This window comes from Falco rusticolus, chromosome 3, assembly GCF_015220075.1.
Source record: "Falco rusticolus isolate bFalRus1 chromosome 3, bFalRus1.pri, whole genome shotgun sequence".
Taxonomy (NCBI): domain Eukaryota; kingdom Metazoa; phylum Chordata; class Aves; order Falconiformes; family Falconidae; genus Falco; species Falco rusticolus.
In genome coordinates this window covers 41,593,944-41,614,963 of record NC_051189.1, presented here as the reverse complement: position 1 = coordinate 41,614,963, position 21,020 = coordinate 41,593,944, and the positions used below count along the sequence as shown (strand labels likewise).

General features: G+C 36.3%; 1 protein-coding gene across 1 annotated transcript in view; it reads left to right on the top strand.

Annotated features, from left to right (window-relative positions):
• Nucleotides 1-21,020, top strand: part of C3H8orf34 (chromosome 3 C8orf34 homolog) — a 166,933-nt gene that overhangs the window by 102,948 nt on the left and 42,965 nt on the right. Inside the window, exon 8 of the mRNA XM_037382037.1 lies at nucleotides 4,756-4,891. Within this exon, the coding sequence (XP_037237934.1) occupies nucleotides 4,756-4,891 (136 nt within the window). The remainder of the gene's footprint in view (nucleotides 1-4,755; nucleotides 4,892-21,020) is intronic.

Here is a 21,020-nt window from a genome sequence, read left to right as displayed (position 1 = left end):
TTTATTGGAAATGTAGAGGTAATTAACGTGCCTCCAATCAATAACAGAGTCCTGTTATAGTAAAAATAAAGTATTTGAAATAATTCTTTAGAACTGAATGAAGCTACCTAGTTGATAGGTTTAGACCAATGTGTTTGAAATCATTATTGGTGTGGAGCAACAGTGGTTCTATAGTCAGTCACTGTTACTAAACCAGTGGGTGAGCAGTGGGTGCTTGTGGTATTAGATCATTTGTCCTAGAATTACTAGTAGGGAATGATAAGAGGGCATGATGCCTGTTCTTTTCAGCTGTGGTTATGGACTTTCTCATTTAAATATGATGTTGCATTCAGTTAGTGGTCTGTGCAGCTGGGATATCCGAGACTTATTTTATAAACTTAATCTGCCTGATTTGGAGCAAGGGTCTGAAGCCCAGACCTTGCATCTTAGACACTGTCATCCCCTAAGTTAGTGCTCCATCAGTCTTGCCTGCAAGTAACTTGTCTTCTGTAGTAAACAAGTATCCCACCTAGTGGAAAAGGAGAATAAGCAGGAGCGCTGTGGGCCAGTGTGTGGTGTAGTTGTCTTAAGATTCTGATGTGTGCTCTAATGAAACTGGAATGTCTTTGTCAGAAAAGGCTCCTTCTACTTTAATTCCAGTCCCAGCTTAAAATAGGAAGATGGAGAAAATGAAGACAGATTCCTCTCACTCTTGCTGATTAAAAGTGAGAACTTTAATCAAGGGTTCATTGTATGTTTCAGTACATGCAAACAATGCCGCTTTCTGTCATCCCGTGTTGGTTTTGCAGTGTGATTCTGCTGGGATTTGGCTCCGAGAAATGATCCAGGTAGAGGTGGACATGTGAACTCAAGGATTTAGCAACATCATATTTCAATTGGTTTTGCATGCATCCTTCAGTGGAAGCACAAGCATTTAGAGAATTTATTGTTAACTTCAGGTGCTTACTAAGATGTCCTCAGAACATTGGGTTCAGGAATTTCAAGTGACTGTAAGGAGTGAAGTCTCTTGATGGATTTACTTAGGATGATATTTGCATCAACAGTCTATGGCATGGGTCTGAACGCGGCCAAATTCCAATATTTGAAGATGTTAATAGAAAGATATATTAGAATACGTGTGCCAGACTTAACAGCGGTGTCTACTCTGTGGCATTGAAGTCATAGATGAGTAAGAAGAAAAAAAATGACACCATGTACGTAGCGTATTGCAGAAGATAACTCCAGTTTTGCTTCTGTTGAAGTAAATGTTTAAACATAATTTTCAGGAGTGAAGCGTCAGGTGTTCTTTGTCGGGAAGCCTAATTCCTGCTTGTTCCAACAGTTCTTTCAGAAATAAGGTGGGATTTTTGGGGGGCTCTCTTGGTATAGATAAGAAAATTCATCTAAACCAGAGAGCATTGGTAAACATAATAAGAAACATACAATTATGACATAGAAAGCAGCATAAATTACTGGAATGCAGGCAGAAGTGCTATTGGTAGTAGGGTTTTGTTGGTTTGGGGTTTTTTGGCTTAATTTTTGGGTGGTTTTTTTTGGAGAGAGGGAGTTAGATTGTTTTAATGAGAGTAGTAGAGCATATTAAGAGTCTGTGCTTCAGTCAGTGATCCTTGCTATGTACATGGAATACATCAGTGTCTATCATGATGTAAGAACACCGCCTTGAGAAATTAATTGCTTCAGAGAAAGAGGCATTATTTTACTGGGACGTCAGAATTCACTGGTGGCCTGCTGTAACATAAATCGGAATTAATTATCTGTATTTTTTACTCTCACATGAAAACAGTTAGTGCTTTTCTTAGCATTAGACTGAACAAACTGAACTGTGATAACCTCTGTAAAGATGAACCAGAACTTTTTCCAACTTTGCACCTTATAATTCTTGAATTACTCCTATGAAATAACTACGTGTTTTATAATGGAGGAAAGAGACAAAAGTGAATAGATTGTATAAAAAAATGTAGCACATAACCTGCTTACCTGAGCCTTCTGTGCAACTGAATTTTCAGTGCATTTAATAGGAGTTTTACATAAGAAGAGCTCTGTCCTTAAAGCAAATGGTGTGCGAGTCTTGTAGGAGGTGTTGTAAGAGGATTCCACACTCTTTCATCCTAAGACATTAAGCAGTCTTGCACACTTTCTAGAATACTCGGCATTAGTACCCCTTTCCCTTTCCTCAGCCATTCCGCTAGAAAGGAAGGAAGTAAATAATTACAAACAACGTCCTATTTAAAAGTGTTGCCTTGTTTTACTGGGCTATGTTTTTGTTTAGCTGAAACAGATACCCTTTTTCCCTTTCCCTTTTTGATGAAACTTGTCTGTTTAAAAAATGACAAAGAATTTAGCTTAGTGCAGCATTATCGATACAGAAAACATCTGGTTCTGTGCTATGGTCTATTACACTTGTGATGTTTATCTCACTTTTTAAGTATTTTTGTGTATTGTTGTTATGGCAATACATGAAGATTGCAGCTGTGTGAATTTATTTTGATGAATTGCTGATTTGAGAGAAATGTAAGGGGATTTTGTTTTGTAGGTAGGTTTTTTACTACATCGAACATACTTAATGGAAATTGCTGGAGGTCCAAGATAAGGACTTCACAGACATACCCTAATTCATGTAGAAAACAGCAGAGAATTAACATTCAATCAAAGAAATACAGTGCACAGTCATGCATTAAAATAACAAACTTTAATTAGCACAAGTGAGATTATTTCATTTATGTGAACGTCCAGCCACTGTACAAAGATAGGTAACAATTTTCTAAGGATTTGAGTAGTTTCGCAGTATTCTTGTCTTCCATCCCATAAGCAGTCATCGACTTGGCTTTTCTTTCTCTCTTTTCTCAGTGAATTACCTCATTGCTGCTAAATAAGATCACTGAACCGCTCAGCTGTATCATCACTAGTTGGTCTAGCAAAGAATACAAAGAAAGAGAAAAGATTCAGTGTTCCAGACCCTGTAACTGAATTGACTTCTCAATGAAATCCTTTTCTGCTAAGACTGATTCTTTCTGATGTTACATAGAAACATCTGAACCTTTGGAAACCTTTTTTTTGTTCTTAAAATGAATTATTGCACTCGTATATATTTTAATAACATTCTTATTTATGAACTAATGCTCTTCTGCAAAACACTTATAAATTGTTGAACAATATATACACACAAACACAGAGTTTAGTACTGAAATTACTGTATGATTTTTTTGGGGTGGGGTTTTTTGGTGTTTTTGTTGTTGTTTGTGGGTTTTTTTTAATTAAGGACCTTCAGTAATGAATGTGGTCAATCAAGATGATTGCCAGATGGCACATGAACTTGCTCACAATTCAAACATTCCCATCCAAAGTTACAGGTATAGGGAACCAGGTAGCTCCTCAAATGCAGTTCCTTTAGTGAAAAGAAAGTGCAATAACTGCACTGTAAATTAGAGGCATCCAGAAAAGACTGAAATCATTCAATACTGAGACAGAAGTGCAGTAATTAAAGGAAATGCTGCAATTATTCTTTGGATTTGGTAGATGGGGTTATACTTCTTTGTCTAGCTGGAATATTAACATCTTTTTGTAGCTTGCCATGGACAAATTATATCCAGTGCTGAATTAACTCAATGAAAATTCCTTGAGAAAAATTAACAAATGTATATGACATAGGGTTTTACTTTTTTTAAAAAATCTACATTTCAGCATGCACTGAATGCTAAACATAAACTGAACATTGCCTCTTCTGATTTTAAAATTCTCTGTGACTTTTCCCAGTTTGAAGTCAGGATTTAAAGTCTGCCTTTATGCACTTTCTGCTCCACGGGGATCCTTTAACATCAGATTTCTTTTTAAAACATAAATATATGAAAGTACCTGTGTGTACATTATCTGAAAGACATTTTAATTAGATGATGATATACTGTATACCATAAGCCACATGCATCAGTCAGTACATGGAGGGTTTGGTGCTCATTCAATAGCAGCTAGTCAGTTTTGCTTGTTTACCTTTCAGCTAGAACTTAACCAAATTATAAACAACTGAAAACTGGGGTTTATGGATACATGAGGTATCTAGAACTTGCCTATTTTATGTCAGCAAAAAATACATAGATTATCCTTAAAGAATGTCCTGACTGTAAACCAAGAGAATTCATTTACAGTCTTGCTGATATATACTATTCCAGTGTGATCTTGTACAAATAATTCTCTGAGAGTCTCAGCAATTTTCCTGCAAAATGGGAATGATTTTACAATAGTAGAAAATCCAGTTCCTATTTTGAGTCGCCGAAATATTACAGCAGTATGGTGGGTATGCACATTATGGTCTCTTCCGATGTGATGTACGTATCCATTTCATGTTTGCTGGGTTTAGCACAGCACTTTTAGCAATATTTTTTCATTGCTAGGTGAAAAAAATCAGACGAGGAATGTACACTCAAAAACCTGAATTTTCGATATGCCATATGTCAAATGGAGCTATTGGATAGTACCTGGTGATGACAGGTTTCTTCTAAATGAATCTGAGAAATAAAGATTGAAAGAAACAGGCAGCACCGAAGTGAAAATGATACTGAATGTTTTTCAAGGAACCCCTTGTAACAGAGTGATAATTGATATAAATAAAAATCCTCTCAAATGCTTTTCCTAATATTACATAGGTAACTGTGTTTTCTTCTGTTTTGAGTTGTTCCATTCTTCAGTGGTTCTGCAGGTGGAGTACCTTTATTACTACAAAATGTAATTGTCTGTTCATCCAGTCATTCTGTCTTGTTGCAGAGGATCTTGATGATCTACGAATGGAAGGAGTAACAAGTGTGATGTCTTCCGGGAGCAAATTTAATCAGACTCGAAGTGCTCATATGGCTGAGCCTCAAGCAAAGGTCACATTGAATATCTGCGCAAGATGTGCCAGGTAAAAAGCAAAACAAAACCAGATCATGCTAGTCAATACATTCTTTTCCCCAGATTTTCAGCTATGTATTGTGCTTATAGGCGAGGTGATACCTCTCCTGTGCTAAAGGAAAAATACTTAGTTATTGGCTACCCTTTGACTTGTGGCATTTGGGTTGTTCACCTTATGTTTATGCGTGATATGTCACATCAACAATGAATCAAGTCTCAGGCTTACTTCACAGCTTGAAAGTATTTTGAGCCTTTCTATCTCTGAATTTCATTAGTTATTTGAGCTTCTGCGGTTTTTCAGGAGATGGATCAGGGAATTTAAAGGTTCAAATTCAATTTGAAAAGCACCTGTATAAATGGAGATTTAGTTGCACAGGTGCAGTTCAGTTTTTCAAATAGTTGCTTCTTAGCACTTTATAATCTCATCCTGTTTCACCTCTAAGATAATTTAATCAGGTTGAACCCCTTTTGGTTTTGACAGCTGGAAATAATTCTTGCATTTACAGTATGAGGGCCAAATAAACAGGTTGGCATTCCTGTAGCCAAGTCAACTTGAGAATGCAACACTAACAGAAACCCCTTAAATTTCCTAGATCCATTCTTCTATGTAGACAAAAGCTCATTTGGAGAAAGGATTTAAGCCTGTTTAAATGACAAAACTAACCTTCTCACCCTTCTGTTAATGGTTCAGATTAGCAAGAACAATACAGAGGCATGCCAATTTTATCTGCCTGCCTTTGCCAATGGCTGCTCTATTGTGTAGTTTGAGAGGGGATTAGCTGCTTGTAAATAAAAAGCAACCTGTGGTGAAATTAAGTCAAAAGTTTGGCCATATGCCACCCTACGTTTCTACTTTTTTTCCATTTTGCTTGTGAATTACTACTTTTAAAAGGCACTTATGTAGGAAGAGGGGCTTCAAAACGTTTTCTGATGCTTGGGAGCATAACTACAGGCATATTGAATCACCCATGCGTTAGCATCTCTGTAGCAGGGTTGTGGAGCCTCGGGGGACTTCAGTACACAGTATGGTCAGAGCAGCAGTGACTGGGTGGATGGCCTTGTAATTCTAGAGAGTTTTGCTGACAGCAGTGTGGCCTTATGCTTTAAGAAAAGAGCAAGCATGCTAGTCATGGGATTCTTTCTAATTCACTAGAAACAAATTGCTTATGTTGTAAAATGTTTCCAAACAACTAGCTACATGAAAGTGTGGCACCTTTTTTCAACTGGCATTGGTTGTCCATGGATTAACAAGTAGAAAGGTAAGGAAAACAGAAATGTTCTACATGGTCTTTTTGAACTTACATAAAATCTTGTATGGATTAATAAAAAGGTTAATTAAATTCTAAATTCCTTGAAGTAGCCGCTAACAGCAGGTGCCAAGATTCTATATATTCTCTCAATCCTGCACACTAGGGAGCAAACGGCTCAGATCTTGAGCCAAACCTAGCAACCTTGGCTATTGCTATTGTCCTTAAACTGGCTGTACTATATGACTGCAGACTAAGATATGAGTTGTAGAGAAGGATCTCAGAAAATCCCCTTTTGTCACTTCACATATCAGAGAATGCAAAGCAGGGCTTTATTTTGCCTGTACACCTTCATTTCATTCCCTGCCCTATTTGATGAAGTCAGCGAGGAACTGGATGATACCTACTTGACTGTGGTCCTTTTAACTCTTGTTGAAGTTTAGCAGTTTCTTTAAACTTTGGAGGAATCAAAAAATATACCTTCTCATCAGTAGCAAGGGAGGTCGAAAGAGAGAAATGGGTGTAGCTGTTTTATTCAGCTGTGAGGAAACTAACATTCTTCAAGATTATGAAGTCAGTATGTTCTTTTGGAGCATTCCTTCCTTCTTATGGAAGGACACCTTTCCTTTCTTACTCCAAGATAGATTTATTAGTGCAGTAAGCTGTCTCTTTCGATACATTCACAGCGGATTTGTGCAGTGCCTTCTTGCAATTGCTGAAGTAGTGGGTAGAGAGAACTGAATGAAGCAAGTGGCTTCAAGGACAAAGATAATTTTTTTTTCCGGTTCCAAGGGCAATTCAATTTTCTGTTACTCAGTGATACAGCCATTGAAAACACCGTGCTATAAAATCACAGCCTGTTTGGGTCATCTCTATGATCAAGTTTCTCAGTGTTGGCATTTGTCTCCATTGTTATGGCAAAGCCCAGTATTTATTGTAAGGTCATAATACAGAACCTACTAGTATATTTAATTGCTTTAGAATTTTTTTATTTTCTTATTCTCAAAGTAGTCTTGTGTGCAGTACAGTTTATATATAAATACTATAAGATTTGATTATAGGCACATTTAAATACAATTGAAAAAGTCAATGTAAGTTGTTTTGAATACTTTTGGTTACAATTAAACGTGTCTTTTCTCTTGATTTTACCCATTTTTTTGGTTGCATAAAGTGATTTGAAATGAATGGAGCTATTAATGGCAGTGGGTGTTCGGTAGATAATAGGGCTTGTCAAATCAGATTGCCAAATCAGGTTTACTGAAGGTATTTTGGCTGTCTGTAGGAGGAATACAACTTTTTACTTGAAATTTGATTGGCAGACTTCCAAATGTTAGAAAATATGCTTCTTGGCTCAGGCAAAATTTTAATTTTACTCATGCATTTGCATATTCTAGTTCTTTCCTCTTGCTGTATTCTTTTTTTCTTTTAATACTCTGTTCTGATTACTCTGCAGTCAATTTACCTTCTGTGGTACCTCCTCCAGAAGGTTCCTCACTTTCTTGAACATGCTGGGGCTCTTCCAAGAGGGATTTATTTAAACAGTTGAAGGAGTTCCTCAGTACAAGCTTTAACTTAATTTGGCTTAAATTTTTGGGTCTCACTTGGAAAGGACAAATACTCTCAATAAAATTCCAACCTACTTCCTCATTAAAATCATATGTAAGTTTTAGACCCTCCTGCTACTAATATTACATTTTCTTGCCCTAAATCATTAGAGCTCACTCATTATTTGAGAATTAGAGAGAGCAGGGCTATGGCTATGTGCAGGTTACTTTAGCTTGAGAGTGCTGGTTTAATTCTGTATGCTCACTGAGAGCACCTGCAGTAGGGTACTCCACTCCCCTGTTCTATTTCTGATGCGGTGTTTAACACAGTGTCAGAGAAAGATCTTAAAAAAGAATGCTAAATGGGAGTGACTATGTTAGAGATGAAAATCTACTTTGTTACAAGGCAAGCTAAATCCAGTTTATATTGGGGGGGAAACCTGCAATGCTGCTGAGGTGCTGCATTTGGCAAAACATTCTCCCTTGACTTAAGTGACCTGGACAAAAGTAAGAGCTTTTTCACGAATCATAAGAAATCAGACTGAGAATGGACATAATTTGAAATATAATAAAACCCTCAAGCATCTGAGGTGGGTTTTTTTTCAGAAACTGGTATCTTACCTTCAATGCTGATAATTTCATCAGGCATCTTCAAATGATAGTGTTGTCAGAGCCCAGGTCAGTAATTTTAATAAAAGGTAAAGTTCTCCACCCAGATATCTAGGAGGTAATGGGGGATTCTTTCAAGTTGATTTTTACAGCTTATGATTAACAAAAACCTACCCAAATCACCCCAAAACCAACCAACCAAAAATCCCCAAAAAGCAGAGAAAGAGAAGGAGAGGTTAATTCTCCTCATGTATAAATTGATTTGTAGACTGGGATATAGCTGTAAGAAACAGAGAGCTTACTGTTTCCTGTATAGATGTTTCACACACGATGAGTGAAATGCAGATGGATAACAGCTTTAAGAGGTTTTTCAAATGGGAAAGTAGCTAGAGAATGTTATTCCCATAGCTGTTCTTGGACTACAGTGCAAGTTAAGCAGCATATTAAGTCATCTAAATAAAGGGGTGACATCATTCACAAGGTGGAACAAAACAAAGTTTATAGATACAGGAAAAAAGGCTACAACCCCCCCTGTATTTGGAAGGTCTGCTTTTTGCTATTTAGTCTGGAAAATAAGCAAAGACACTTTTAGTACAACTGATCTTGATTTAGATAATTTGAGCAAAATTATTATAATAAAAATTCCTTCTTCATCTAAGGGCACAACTAATCTGACTGATTTAGAGATTAAACTGACTCATTCTATAACACAATTTTGTGAATCATTTCTCATACAGGCAAAAAAATGATTTTCAGATTTGGCTGATGAATCATAAGATATTCTGAAATATAAGCAAAACTCATATGGCTTAAATAAAGATATAAACGACAATTTGTAAAAGCCAAACAACACTTCAATGTTTTCTCATGTATTGTGACTTGCACATTGAACATTTTATAAGAATCTAATCAGGCATAAGATATAAAATAATATTCATGTACTATTGAATTAATTTTAGGGGGGGTTCTTTTTCTTTCTTTCTTTCTTTCTTTTTTTTTTTTCCATAAGGACCACCCATTAGTCTTGTATGCCCACTGCCATGCTCAAAAGTTAAATCTTGTTCTTGTGGAGTCTTGCCAATGCATTCCTGGAAGTAAGAAGCTTTTTGTTTTTAATAGCGCAAGGGCTGCATTCATTCTTCTTAACATCAATAGAATACAAAAAAGGGGTTGCATGTGATTAAAAAAGAAATGGGATTATAGAAAACATGCTGTGCCACAAGCTTGAAGGCTTCTGAACAAGAATGTTGGGAAGGAGTGCTAGTCGCATACAAATGTGGGTTTGAGATGCAGTATTTTAGTTAATATTTTAAGATTAGATAGAGCAAATGCATGGTGCCCTAAGGCCTTTTAACATATTAGAGGAATCAAGTATATGGGTATAAACAAAGTACGTCTGTAAATTAAAAAAGTAAATGTGACTTTTCTAACAGTCACTATTGGTAGTGGAATACAGTTCAAGTGCAGTAATTTATGTGGTCGAGCTGCTAATGTAGAATAAATGAGGTGTTCTGTGCATGCTACCATTTACAGGTAATCTCCGAAAACTTAGTTTGGAAAACTTAAAAATTCTCATGTCAGTTCACCTTGCCTCTGAAATCTCCATTGTTGCCCTGCTCATAGTCTGCGTCTTTGACTCCTTTAAGATATCTTGTCCTCCAAAAAATCTTCAGGTTAGCTTGGTTATTTGCTAAGGCCAGTTAACTTTTCTTTAACCATCTGGATTTTTGCAATATTTTAGTAAGTTTGGTTTTCTACAGTGTGGTCTCTGCTACTTCCATATGTACTTGGGACATAGTCATATAAACTACATGGTGCTATGTGTAATTTAAGAATCACATGTAGGTTCTGTGAAATACACCACTGGACTTTAAGCAGATCTTAATGACATAGAGCCATGACGACCCTTTATGTGTGAGGAAGGAGACGAGAATTGAAGGAACCACCTATAATTTGTTATAAATTGCAGAATAATGGTAGAAAGAATAGAACTGTTGTCAGAATTGGCCATGATATATCTCTCTAGAAAAGAACAGGAATTAATTGGTCAGAGAATTCTCTAGTGTTAATCTACCTTTGACCATTTTAGATTCTTACAGAGTAACAGTTTGTGTAGAGATGCTTTATCTGACTATCACAAAGCTATAACAATACTAATGAGACTTGAGGTCATCAGAATTTGGTGGAAAATTTGGTAATGAGCTGTGCAGAAAATAGTGTCTGAAGCTTGACAAGTAGATCTTACTTAACTATCAAAAGCAGAAAAGCTGATGACTAAATAGAGAAAAAAATGCTGCTAAACAAGCCATGTTACTGTATGTGCCGTCCACAGAGAACCCTACTGAAACTTCAGACAACAAAAAAAAAAATCAGTTACCCCTGTGCGGAAGATCATAAATACTGACAAAAGACTACATCTAAAAAGCAGTTAAAAGGTGATGGGCTCCTGGAAGATTTCCTCAAGTGAAGGAAGGAAGCGTACTGAGCTTCCCTTCCTCAGCTTCAGCTGTGCACTAGATTCCTTCCATATTGGTTATGGCTAGTCCGCTCTTACTGCCATTGTGTTCCGGCACAGCAACCATCGAGATGGCTGACTTGTCTTTTGAAATCGGATGGGTTCTCCTGTCTTGTCCAGGCATGTAATCCCAGACTGACCCCACAGCTGGGGAGGGGCTGGTGCAAGGGAATGGGTGCTGTACCGTGCAACACTGCAATAGAGTCTGATCGCGTAGGGTGAAGAAGAGGGGCAACCTCTGACATCCCATATAGATGCCATAGATCCTGGAAGAAGGGAGGATGTAGAGTTTGCTGCTGGTGTGGTTTTTAACAGATGGACTAGGTTTTATGTTCTGCCAAGTTAGCCCAAGCCACCACTGTAGGTGCTTCTGCTCTGTTTTCAGTGGGCTGCTGTTCCAAGTCTGAGTGTGAAGTCTTCTTTCCCAGGCTGAGCCATTTTGGTGTGAGTAATTCTAAAGGGAGTAGCCTTAAAAATGCATGCAGGACTAAAAGATGATAAAAGGCTATGCCTACATTGAAATCTGACAGGCAGATTTCTGCTTGTGCAAAAGTTCCTTAACTGCTACATGAATTGTGAAACTATTCAGTGATGGCATCTGCACATGCTAATTTAAAGGGGGTTCAGGTATATTTACATGAGCTATAATCATCCCTTTAACTGCAATGGGAATATAAACCAAGAGGTGATGGAACTGGGTAAAAGACAACCTGATCGCTGGGAATATGGAATTCTCCATTCCTTAACAGAGTTAGGAGTAGAGCACTGTGTATGTGACTTCAAAGGATGTCTTTCAATAACTTTTTTTCTTTATAGACTTTAATTTCCTTCCTAAGTTAATGTTTTGTGAGGAGTAACCTGCAACTGGTGGATCCTGGAATGCATATGACTAGAAATTGGGACTTGAGGAGAATAAATTGTAATTTCTGATATCAAAATCATGATATAACATGATAGATCTATTTGGAAAACATAACATTGCATTTCGTTTTCAGACCTGATGCATAGTTTTGATTCCTCTTTTTCCTAACTTCCTTTGCTGCTCCCCAAAGTTCTGTGTAAATAAATGCATAGTGAATATTCTGTCAGAGCAGAGGGTGCAGAGCATCCAGATCACTTGCTTCTGAATCTTTTATTATGTTCCCCACTAAGTTCCATTTTTTTTTTTCAATTTTTTATTGACTGCTTCATTTTGGATCATTATATGACCCCTTTTTCTGTGCTAGCTTTATTCTCCATGGTGAATTTTATATAACTTTTTCCTTTTGTACATTTAAATGGGTTTTGATTTGTCTAGAGTGCAGCCTTTTACACAAAAATGTAACAGAACCCCCTAGGATTTGTATTTTGCTTATTTGTGGGTTTTATAATTTTTTTTAATAAAAGTCTTTTTCCATGTGTAAATACTTTTGAAACATCCTCTTTTAAAGGTAACAGCTAATTTCTGTCTAATCATGCAGCAGAAATGTAGGAAACAATGATATTGTGTCATATATTATTAATTAGAAATATAAATTATATAGATGTGTCAGAAAGAATATTCTCTCAAATCCTCCATATGATCCCTGGTTTGTCTCTGTGCACTATAATGCAATATTGGAGAATGGTTACAGGTATATGTGTAGTTTGGTATATGTATTTGCATGAAGAATAGTTTTTGTATGTCTGCCCAGTAGTGGTAAGGCCAGCTTAGTGACTCAGTTTCTGGCAGAAACTTCTGGTTTGTTAATTTTCCTGAGATTTGGGAACAAATGACTTCAAGGTACCAAGGGAAAAAAGGTTTCCAAACTAAAGTGGGTGGTACAGAAATAATTTTTTGGGAAAAATTCTCTGATTGGAGTTCATGCACAGAATGTTAGGAAAATTACGTCTTCAAATGTTACCAAACCTTTTGATTATGCATACATAATTTTTTCATTCCTGTGTTGCATTTCATACCAGCTTTCTGTCTGTGTGCTATTTCTAAGTGACTACTTTTACAGAGGAGAAAGTACTAAACATTCCAGATGACTCATGCCGCTGGTTTGGATTCTTTTTTTTCGTTTATTTTCTTTTTTGTAACATTGGTTTTATTGGACCTCTTGTTTCAAAGAGCTGAATTTTCCTCATGTTTGTTTGTGGTAGTTTCACAGACTTTGTGCTAAACAAATGTTTTATTTACATCTGTTTGCTTTAAAGAGTGGCAAACAAGCAAATGAAACACTGTATGGTGGTGCTTTATAAGTTTTAAAAATCTCCTTTCACTTTGGAAAATGGTAGAGAAAACCCATACTTTTCCTTTTGCTACTTAGAACTTCTCATAAAGTGGAATCCCAAAAAGAATCAGAAGAAAATAAAAAGTTGTGGCAAAAATGAACGAGTCAGAAAATTTTCATTCAGCTTTTTGGCTGAGTTGAATTTGAGCTGTGATTAATTTGTCCAGCTCTGATACATTAATAACTACAATAAAGTCTTCGTAGTCTTCTCTTGATTTTCTAAGTGTTACATACAGCTACAATAAACCATTTTATCTTTCCATCTCTGGAGTGGTGTACCACTTAGGTATCTTACTTACTCTTTTAAAAAATAGGAACACACTAAAGAAAAAAAAAATCAGAAAATATTTTTTTCTGGTCCTAGTGGTTATCAGAGACAGAGAACATAAATTAATTTTTCAGAGTGAGTAAGTTTATTTTCTAAATTGTCAGAGTACACAGTAGTTTTTCTTTTCTTTCACTGACTCGTGTTGCTTTGAAAATCTTACTATATGAAAAATAGGGAATATCTCTGTGATTTCAATTGATTTTTTGAGTTCATGGATCTAAGTTTGACCTCTAAAATGCACAAGATATTATCATTTTTAATCCCAAATCTTAATTAGTTTTATGGCAAACTCCCTGTGAATGTGTGTTTTAAAAAAATTGCCAGAGTTGCTCTATTTTCAAAATCTTAAACGTGTCTTGGGAAGGGAACAATGTAAGACAGGAGATTTATATCAAGTGCTCAGACAGAAATCCCAGGAGGATCAGACTTCTTTCCTCCCTCTTTTTTACCAAAATTTCCCACTTTATAAATCGACTAACCAATAATTTCAGACCTGTCAGAAGTTCCACAAAATACTGTGATAATAAAAACATAGTTATCAAAAATCGTGTAAGCTGTGAAGAAACCAGTATTTTCGGAAGCATCATTTATCTCTTCAGAAGGAATAGTGTGTGTCTGTGTCCTTGCATTATGCAGTATTTTCAGCAACGAAGCATTTCCCTCTGAGTTTGATGTAACAGATATTTTATTAAAAGCTGCATATGTGGAGTAGACTTGTTTTTGACGTAAGTAACTGTCACTCAACGTAAGAGAAATTGAATTCTGTTTATTTAAAGAAAGATAAGTGTTTACATGTTAGTAAAAATAGATTTACACTTGAAATGTGCACCAGGTACATAAAATTTGCATGTGAATTGCATCTTAAACATACGAACATATTGGTCTCATGATATGACTGGTTTTGGAAATGTGGCACTTAATGCACCCAGTTCATCTGGAGGTGGCCCTGCTGTAACTTTACTGACAGGGAATTAGTATCTGGTTTTGGTTATGGAGGAAAAATACGGTATAAGATGCTGTGAATTGATGATGTGTCACTAGAACATCTTTTGTGAGAACTATTGTTCAAAAGTAGCTATATTTATTTTATTTATTTTATCTCAGTCTGGTTATAAAAAGATAGAACTCATATGAGGAGGTTGGTACACTTGTAAAGATTTAAAAACACTGTTGAGAAATTCTAAGAGTAGACCCGAAGGATTTTTTTAGTTCTTTTGAATGTACCAGTCTTGATTTGTAATAATGAAAGCAGTAGGATCGTATTTGAAAATGAAATTAATATCACTTTGTCTAGTCCTGAAAATTATTGTACTGTCTCTCAGTTTAATAGAGGGTAACACAGGGTAACAGCCATTTCATCCTGTCCTTCATTTGTAGATCTTGTCAAGACACCGCTCTCCCTTTTCACATTTTAACCCCCTCAATAATTTAAAAAGACCAGAGCTTTCCCAAGCCTTTCCTCCTCCTTCTGCCTTGAGCTCTTTGATGTGTGCTTTGCAAGCTAACTCTCTGTTGCGGTCTATATAAATTCTGTTTGGTGCTACACTGTGATATATATCAGCAATGGCAGTTGCTTCTGGATGCAAACAATACAGGGAGGAAGCCAGGAGATCATGAGCTTGGGGAAGCTTGTTGGTCATAATTTGAGGCTCTGGATAACAGTTTAATATAGCTCTTAAAGACACACATGCACACACACACCCCACACACACCCCCACACACACCTCTTTCACTAGTCCTAGAAAAAATGGTTCACAGGGGAAGAAAGAGCGTTAAGTCTGAAAAGACTGACAAAGACTGTAATTTTTCTCCTGTGAGATAATGGTTTGAAGCCAGCAGCAGATAAAAGATTGCCATAAGAATGGCTTAATTCCCCATCTTGTAAAAGGATTAGATAATTCAGTCTCTTTATGGATTCTGTACTCTGGGAAATATATTTCCACTTTTGGTTCTCGTAAGAAATAGCTGCAGAGTGTACTTACTTAAATGCACAAAGGCCTGCATTCAGACATTTTGAAAAGGCAAACAGCACACAGAAAAGATTATTTTGCAGCCTGTGTCAAAGTGTAAGTTTTGCTCAGCAAGTGGATATTCTAGTTTTACCAGCTGAAAACATTATGGCTGTGAATTATGTATTGGTGACATGGAAACTTTCCACAATAACCTTTAAGAGTGACTGGAAAATAATGCTTTTAATTTGCAGAAAGAGAATGGACTTCAATCAAAATCCATTTTTAACTATTTTTATGAATTTTCAAATCATTTACTGTCTTTTAGTGTGCAAGCACTGAGAAATAGTGTCCTTTGAGTGCAAAATTAAGAAACACTCTGATCCGAATATTATCAGTGAAAATGGGGTTACTTTAGATTAACTGTACCTTAGATCAGGGTGAAACTCAAATATTATGCATGCTGTGTGTCTCACATGAATAGAATCGATGGTGGTAACAGCATACTCCTGCCTGAGAGCTGAGAGCTTTGCACTACTTTAAAATGGATTTAAAGGAATTGTAACTCTTTGCTGAGAAGCATGCCGAATATGTCACTAAGTTTATATTCCTACATTTTATTCAGAAATTTTGTTAAATATCAGTATTTATTCATGTAGTCTTACAGTTTACTTTTGGAAATGTCTGCCTTCCTGGGTAATGTTCTGCAGGATAATCCAACAGTCCTCATGCTTCATTTCTCTTTAACGCAGATGCTTCCTGTATTTCAGTATATGGTGAGAACAGAAGCTATGACACTGATTTTTTAATATAACAAGGTGACATGCTGCAGAGCTTTCCCATTATTACTTCAGACTTTAGAGGTGCCAGCCACTCTCATTACTCAGTGAATTAACAATCCTCTGTTGTTTGCCGCCATAGATCTAAGACATTATTCTTCTATGGCTTACTGATCTGAAATTTGTATAAACTTCTTTTAAAGTCTAATCTTCATTAGGAAACTAGAGTATGCAGCTAAAGCAGATGGAGGATTTTACCAGCAAAAGAGTACTTTTGGCTGTATATTGTTTAATAATACTTACTAAATATAATTTTACCATTATATTAACTGGCATAGTGTATACTGGGAAACTGACATCTTTTTGTCTCTGTACCTGTGAATACACTAAGAATTTTACTGGCACAGTTTTAACATTTTTTTTTTTCATAAAAGGCGTTAGTAGAACAAGTGGAATAGGTCAGAAATTCCTGGCCTTATATGTAGGTGCTGGAGAAGCTTTGTATTTTACGCCGTTATAAAGGAGCACAGAACTTGTGGAGACATTATGTCAAGGTGCATGAGATCAGAATTTGGATCAGTATGTTTAAGAACAAAGAATGTAATAAACTCACCATATTATAGGCAGTCAGGACAGATATTTACGAAGCTTGGAGTACTGTTCCTTGGTGTGGGGTTGAAGTTGCTAGGGAAAGGCACAAGGAAACATTCAGTGTAACCTAAAAGCATGTGGGGACTTCCAGATTTCTCTTGTCTGATCTCTATTGCTATAACTTCCCTGGAGTTAACTATTTGCTCTAGGGAAATTATAATTCAGTATTACAATGGTATCAGAGTGAGATGTTAGATGTAGTTGTAATGTTTTAAGTTACAGAAAGGAAGCAGATGATTTGAAAGAAAAAAAAAAAAGGGAGGTCCAATAAGTCCAGTTTATCCTTCTCCTCATCTCTAACTGAAAGTCCCTTTGGTTGCCAAAGAAACATCATCATGTTGTATTTTTTATGTTTACTTTGTTAATAAGTTCATGATACTCATTAATCTTACAAAATGTGTATTACAGATTTTGATCCAAATTAATAACTACTTCATAAAGAAACTATAAATTGCTTGAAGTATTTGTTAGGATTTTTTCAAGAGCATAGTTAACATATTTTGAAATAATTTAAGCAAAATCAGTGATTCAACAAGCCAAAATCTCCATAATAAAGATTCTAATACAAACATGACACTACCTCTGTTTTTCAGAGCTGAGAACTTTTCTTTGCAGGTGTAGCCTTAAAAATGCACACTGATCTTGAGTGAACATGAAAACTTTACTGCTCTTTTTGCTGGAATATTGAAGGAGTCTTTGCTGAACTTTCCCCAGCTTCTCACTGTGTTTATCTAAAAGAAGTCAGCTGAGTCTTCAGCAAAGCAGATCTGAGTTTTTCCAATCAAATGTTTTTTTGGAGATAGAGATTCACAGAAACCAAAATGTTTTGCAAAAATTATCCAGATTCAACAAAATTTAGCTGACACAGGGAAGAGCAGAGAGAATGGCTGGAGATGCAATTCTCAGACATGTAATTTCCCACTTCCTCCTGGAGGACTGCCCTTTGCTGTCTTGGTGCCCTGGAGGAATTGTTATGAAAAAGCCAGAAGGAGCATTTGTATTATCTTGAAATAAGGTTTTAAGGATTTCTTCTCAAGTGGAATTTCAAAGTTTCTGTGGTTGTTGACCTCTGGGCATCATCAGAATTTGAGCGAATCTATCCAGCTCTGGTTTGCTGTATTTAAAAAGGCGAAGTCCCATAGTCATGTACCAGAGTTTGAAAGCCAGCCACATACACAGTAATTATATAACTTTGGCTGTAGTTGTTTATTGGGGCATTAAAGGAGAGTTGTCCAAAAAAGATAACCCTTCTTCTGTTTGGGTTTGTTGTTTGGTTGGGGGGAGGGGTGGTGGTGGTTCTGTTTTGGAAGGAATAGAATGGGAATTTGGTTATTTGAGTTGTGACATATTTCTAGATGACTATTTGCTTTATTCTGCTATAACATGGAGTTTAATTTCATTTACCTCTGATTTTAAGAATGCCATAGGACAACAGTGTTGACATAGAGGACAATCATAGTTTATGTCTACATTTAGTGCACTGAAGGAGTTCTTAGGTAGGAATTTGTCCTGCATCTGTACTTACAGTCATGTGCACATTCAAATATAGACACACCCATAGTTACCCTCAAAGCAGGACTTTGTTTTACCTCTGAAAAATACATTTTGCTCAAGTGTAAATGTTTCCACAAATTTCAAATCTGAAAATGCATGCCAACTTTAAATTGTGGAGAAACAAAACAATTTCAATTCAGCTTCCTCAACTGTTCCCTGTTATTTTTTTCCCCAAGATGTAGTTTAATTCCAGTGTCCTATTGCCTGGAAACTCTGCAGCTGTATGAGGGCTACTGTATTGTTTTAGTGGTGGTACAAGTGGAGAAATCACAACTCCTTCTAGCATTACTCTCTCCTTCAATCCCCCCTACAACCATGCTTCATTAGGTACCCATTATAATTAGTCATTTTAGGATGCTGTTAGATAATTTTGGATTCGTTTAAGGAATTGGTTTGTAGGCTCATCTTGTCTCTTTTCAGTTTCTAAGTGAGGTCATGAGTCTAACATCTTTCTAAAGCAGCAATTACTGTAATGTCAAGAAGCTGTCCTCTTAATAGCTCACCTAAATTGGATGTTGATGGATATCAGCGAGATTTGACAGAAGGAGGGGTCCTGTTTTCACACAAAAAGAATGGGGAAGTTTAATGACATGCCACATGCCATGTAGCTGATTACAGTAAAGAAGACCAATAAACTCACTTGGACTTTGGATACTGTTAACATTTATTTTCTTGTCAAGTATGTCAAGTTTCGGCAAGGACTAGCTTTCAGATAGCAGTGACAAGTCCACACAGTCTGGTTAAGCAACATCAGTTTCAATAGAAGAAAAGATCACTAAGAAATACATCCTAGTGAACTGTGTTAGAAAAAGTAGAAGTTCAAAGTTTTGCATATTGCAGAGAACAGACCTTCCTTATGTAAGGGTCCTTTCTTTTTGTTTACTTCTATATAGCTGTAATTAGATAAAGTTATGTAGATCGCTCCAACGGTAGTATTTTTGGCTTAATTAAGTTGCATGTGTTTTAGTATCAAAAGGACTTACTGGTACATTTCAGAAACTAGAAGTGAAACTCAGTTTTTTGAAGTCATCTAATGGGGAATATGTTGCTGCTATGGAAGTCTCATTGTTGACTTTCAAAAAGCCTTACATCATGTATTCATTCATACTATTTACTCATTCCTTCTGTAATACTAACAGAATAGTCTTTATGCAAATACATGGAAGAATCTGACTATAATTTGTTCAGACAGTGCAATCTAGACACAAATGACTGTTCAGGCTCCGAGCAAAGCTGATCTTGCAGAATGACTGTTCGTATGGTGCCAGTTTATTTCCAGCTACTAAGTAATGCTAGAAGAAAGATCAAGATGCACTCAGTGTTTTCTCCTCATAGTAATGAATGGATCGCCACAGGGTTATTATGGTGTTTTTGAAAACAGGGTAGGGGGATGTGAAGGTTGCTGTGAAGGCAAAGTTAAGTCCATGAGGCGTTTCCTCACCAAGGTGTGTCATTAGAAGAGCTCTAGTCGTAAGAGTGCTAGAATGGGTCTTTCTGAAAGGTCAGGCACAAGAGAAGCTTGAAACTTTGTAGCGCTTGATCAGTCTTTTCCAGCTGGAGATTCCATCAAACAGCAACTCCACAGAGCTCATCTTCCAGGTGGGAAAATGGCAAATCTGCACTGAATCCAGAGCCCACCTGAATGGTGTACAGTGACCTGTCACTAAATTCATGTTACCAGATACTTACATACTGCATATTTAATCTCTGTGAAATTCCCCTGGAACATTCTGTCATCTTGTAAATGGGAGTAATTTGAAACATTTATGGCCATTAGTCTGCTTTCTTTAACTTTTTTTTGGCAACAGATGGAGCTGAAGTAGGAACTAGTATCTGATACTTCTCTAGAGTATCGCTTCTTGCACTGTCTGCAGGGTGAAATCAATGTGTTAGTGAGTTACTTCCTACTCTGTAATCATAGGGCTTTAGAAATGTTTCATTAAGATCGTTGGTAATCGTGATAGCACAGAATGATGTGTTCTGAGGTGTTGTCAGGCATTCAAATTGCCAGGGAACTATTGAAGATGTTCAAAAAAATGTTGTGATATAAGTCAGAATGGGGTTTTGTTTCACACAGCCTCATTGATGAGAGGTTACACAACATAAATCACAGTGTTAACCTCACTTTCATTTTAGTTTAGCAACCGAGATTCAAATAATAATTTCATCATAGGATTTTTTCATTTGGGAAGTAGTTCACTTCTATTGAAATATCAAATGGTAACATCCTTATCTTGATGATATGCCCTGTTCTGCAACAGTCTGTTTTAAGAAAGACAGATGTCCTGAATGCTCAAGTTCAGCAATGCACTTAATATGGGCATGATTTTAAACCAAGGAGTAATTTATTTAGATAAATATGTTAATGAATAAAAATGGTAACATTTCTTTTGTATCACCTTTCTGCATGCTGATGTAATTTTTCATTTTTTTAAGATGGCTGAACTTTTAGACCAAAAAAAAAAAAGGTTGTGCTTTTTTAGGTAGGTTACTCCTACTTACAAATACTGCACCATCACTAATAAAATAATTAAACCAGTAGATAAAGGCAGCTTTACATGGCAATAATATAAAATTTCTGATAAGTTGATAAATGTTAAAAATTTGTTGAAAATATTGCTTTTTCAGATATCAAATCAAGAGGAAATATTTTCCTGCTCTGAATGCTAAAGGAATCAACATCCTTTCTTTTTGCTGTTTTAGTCACT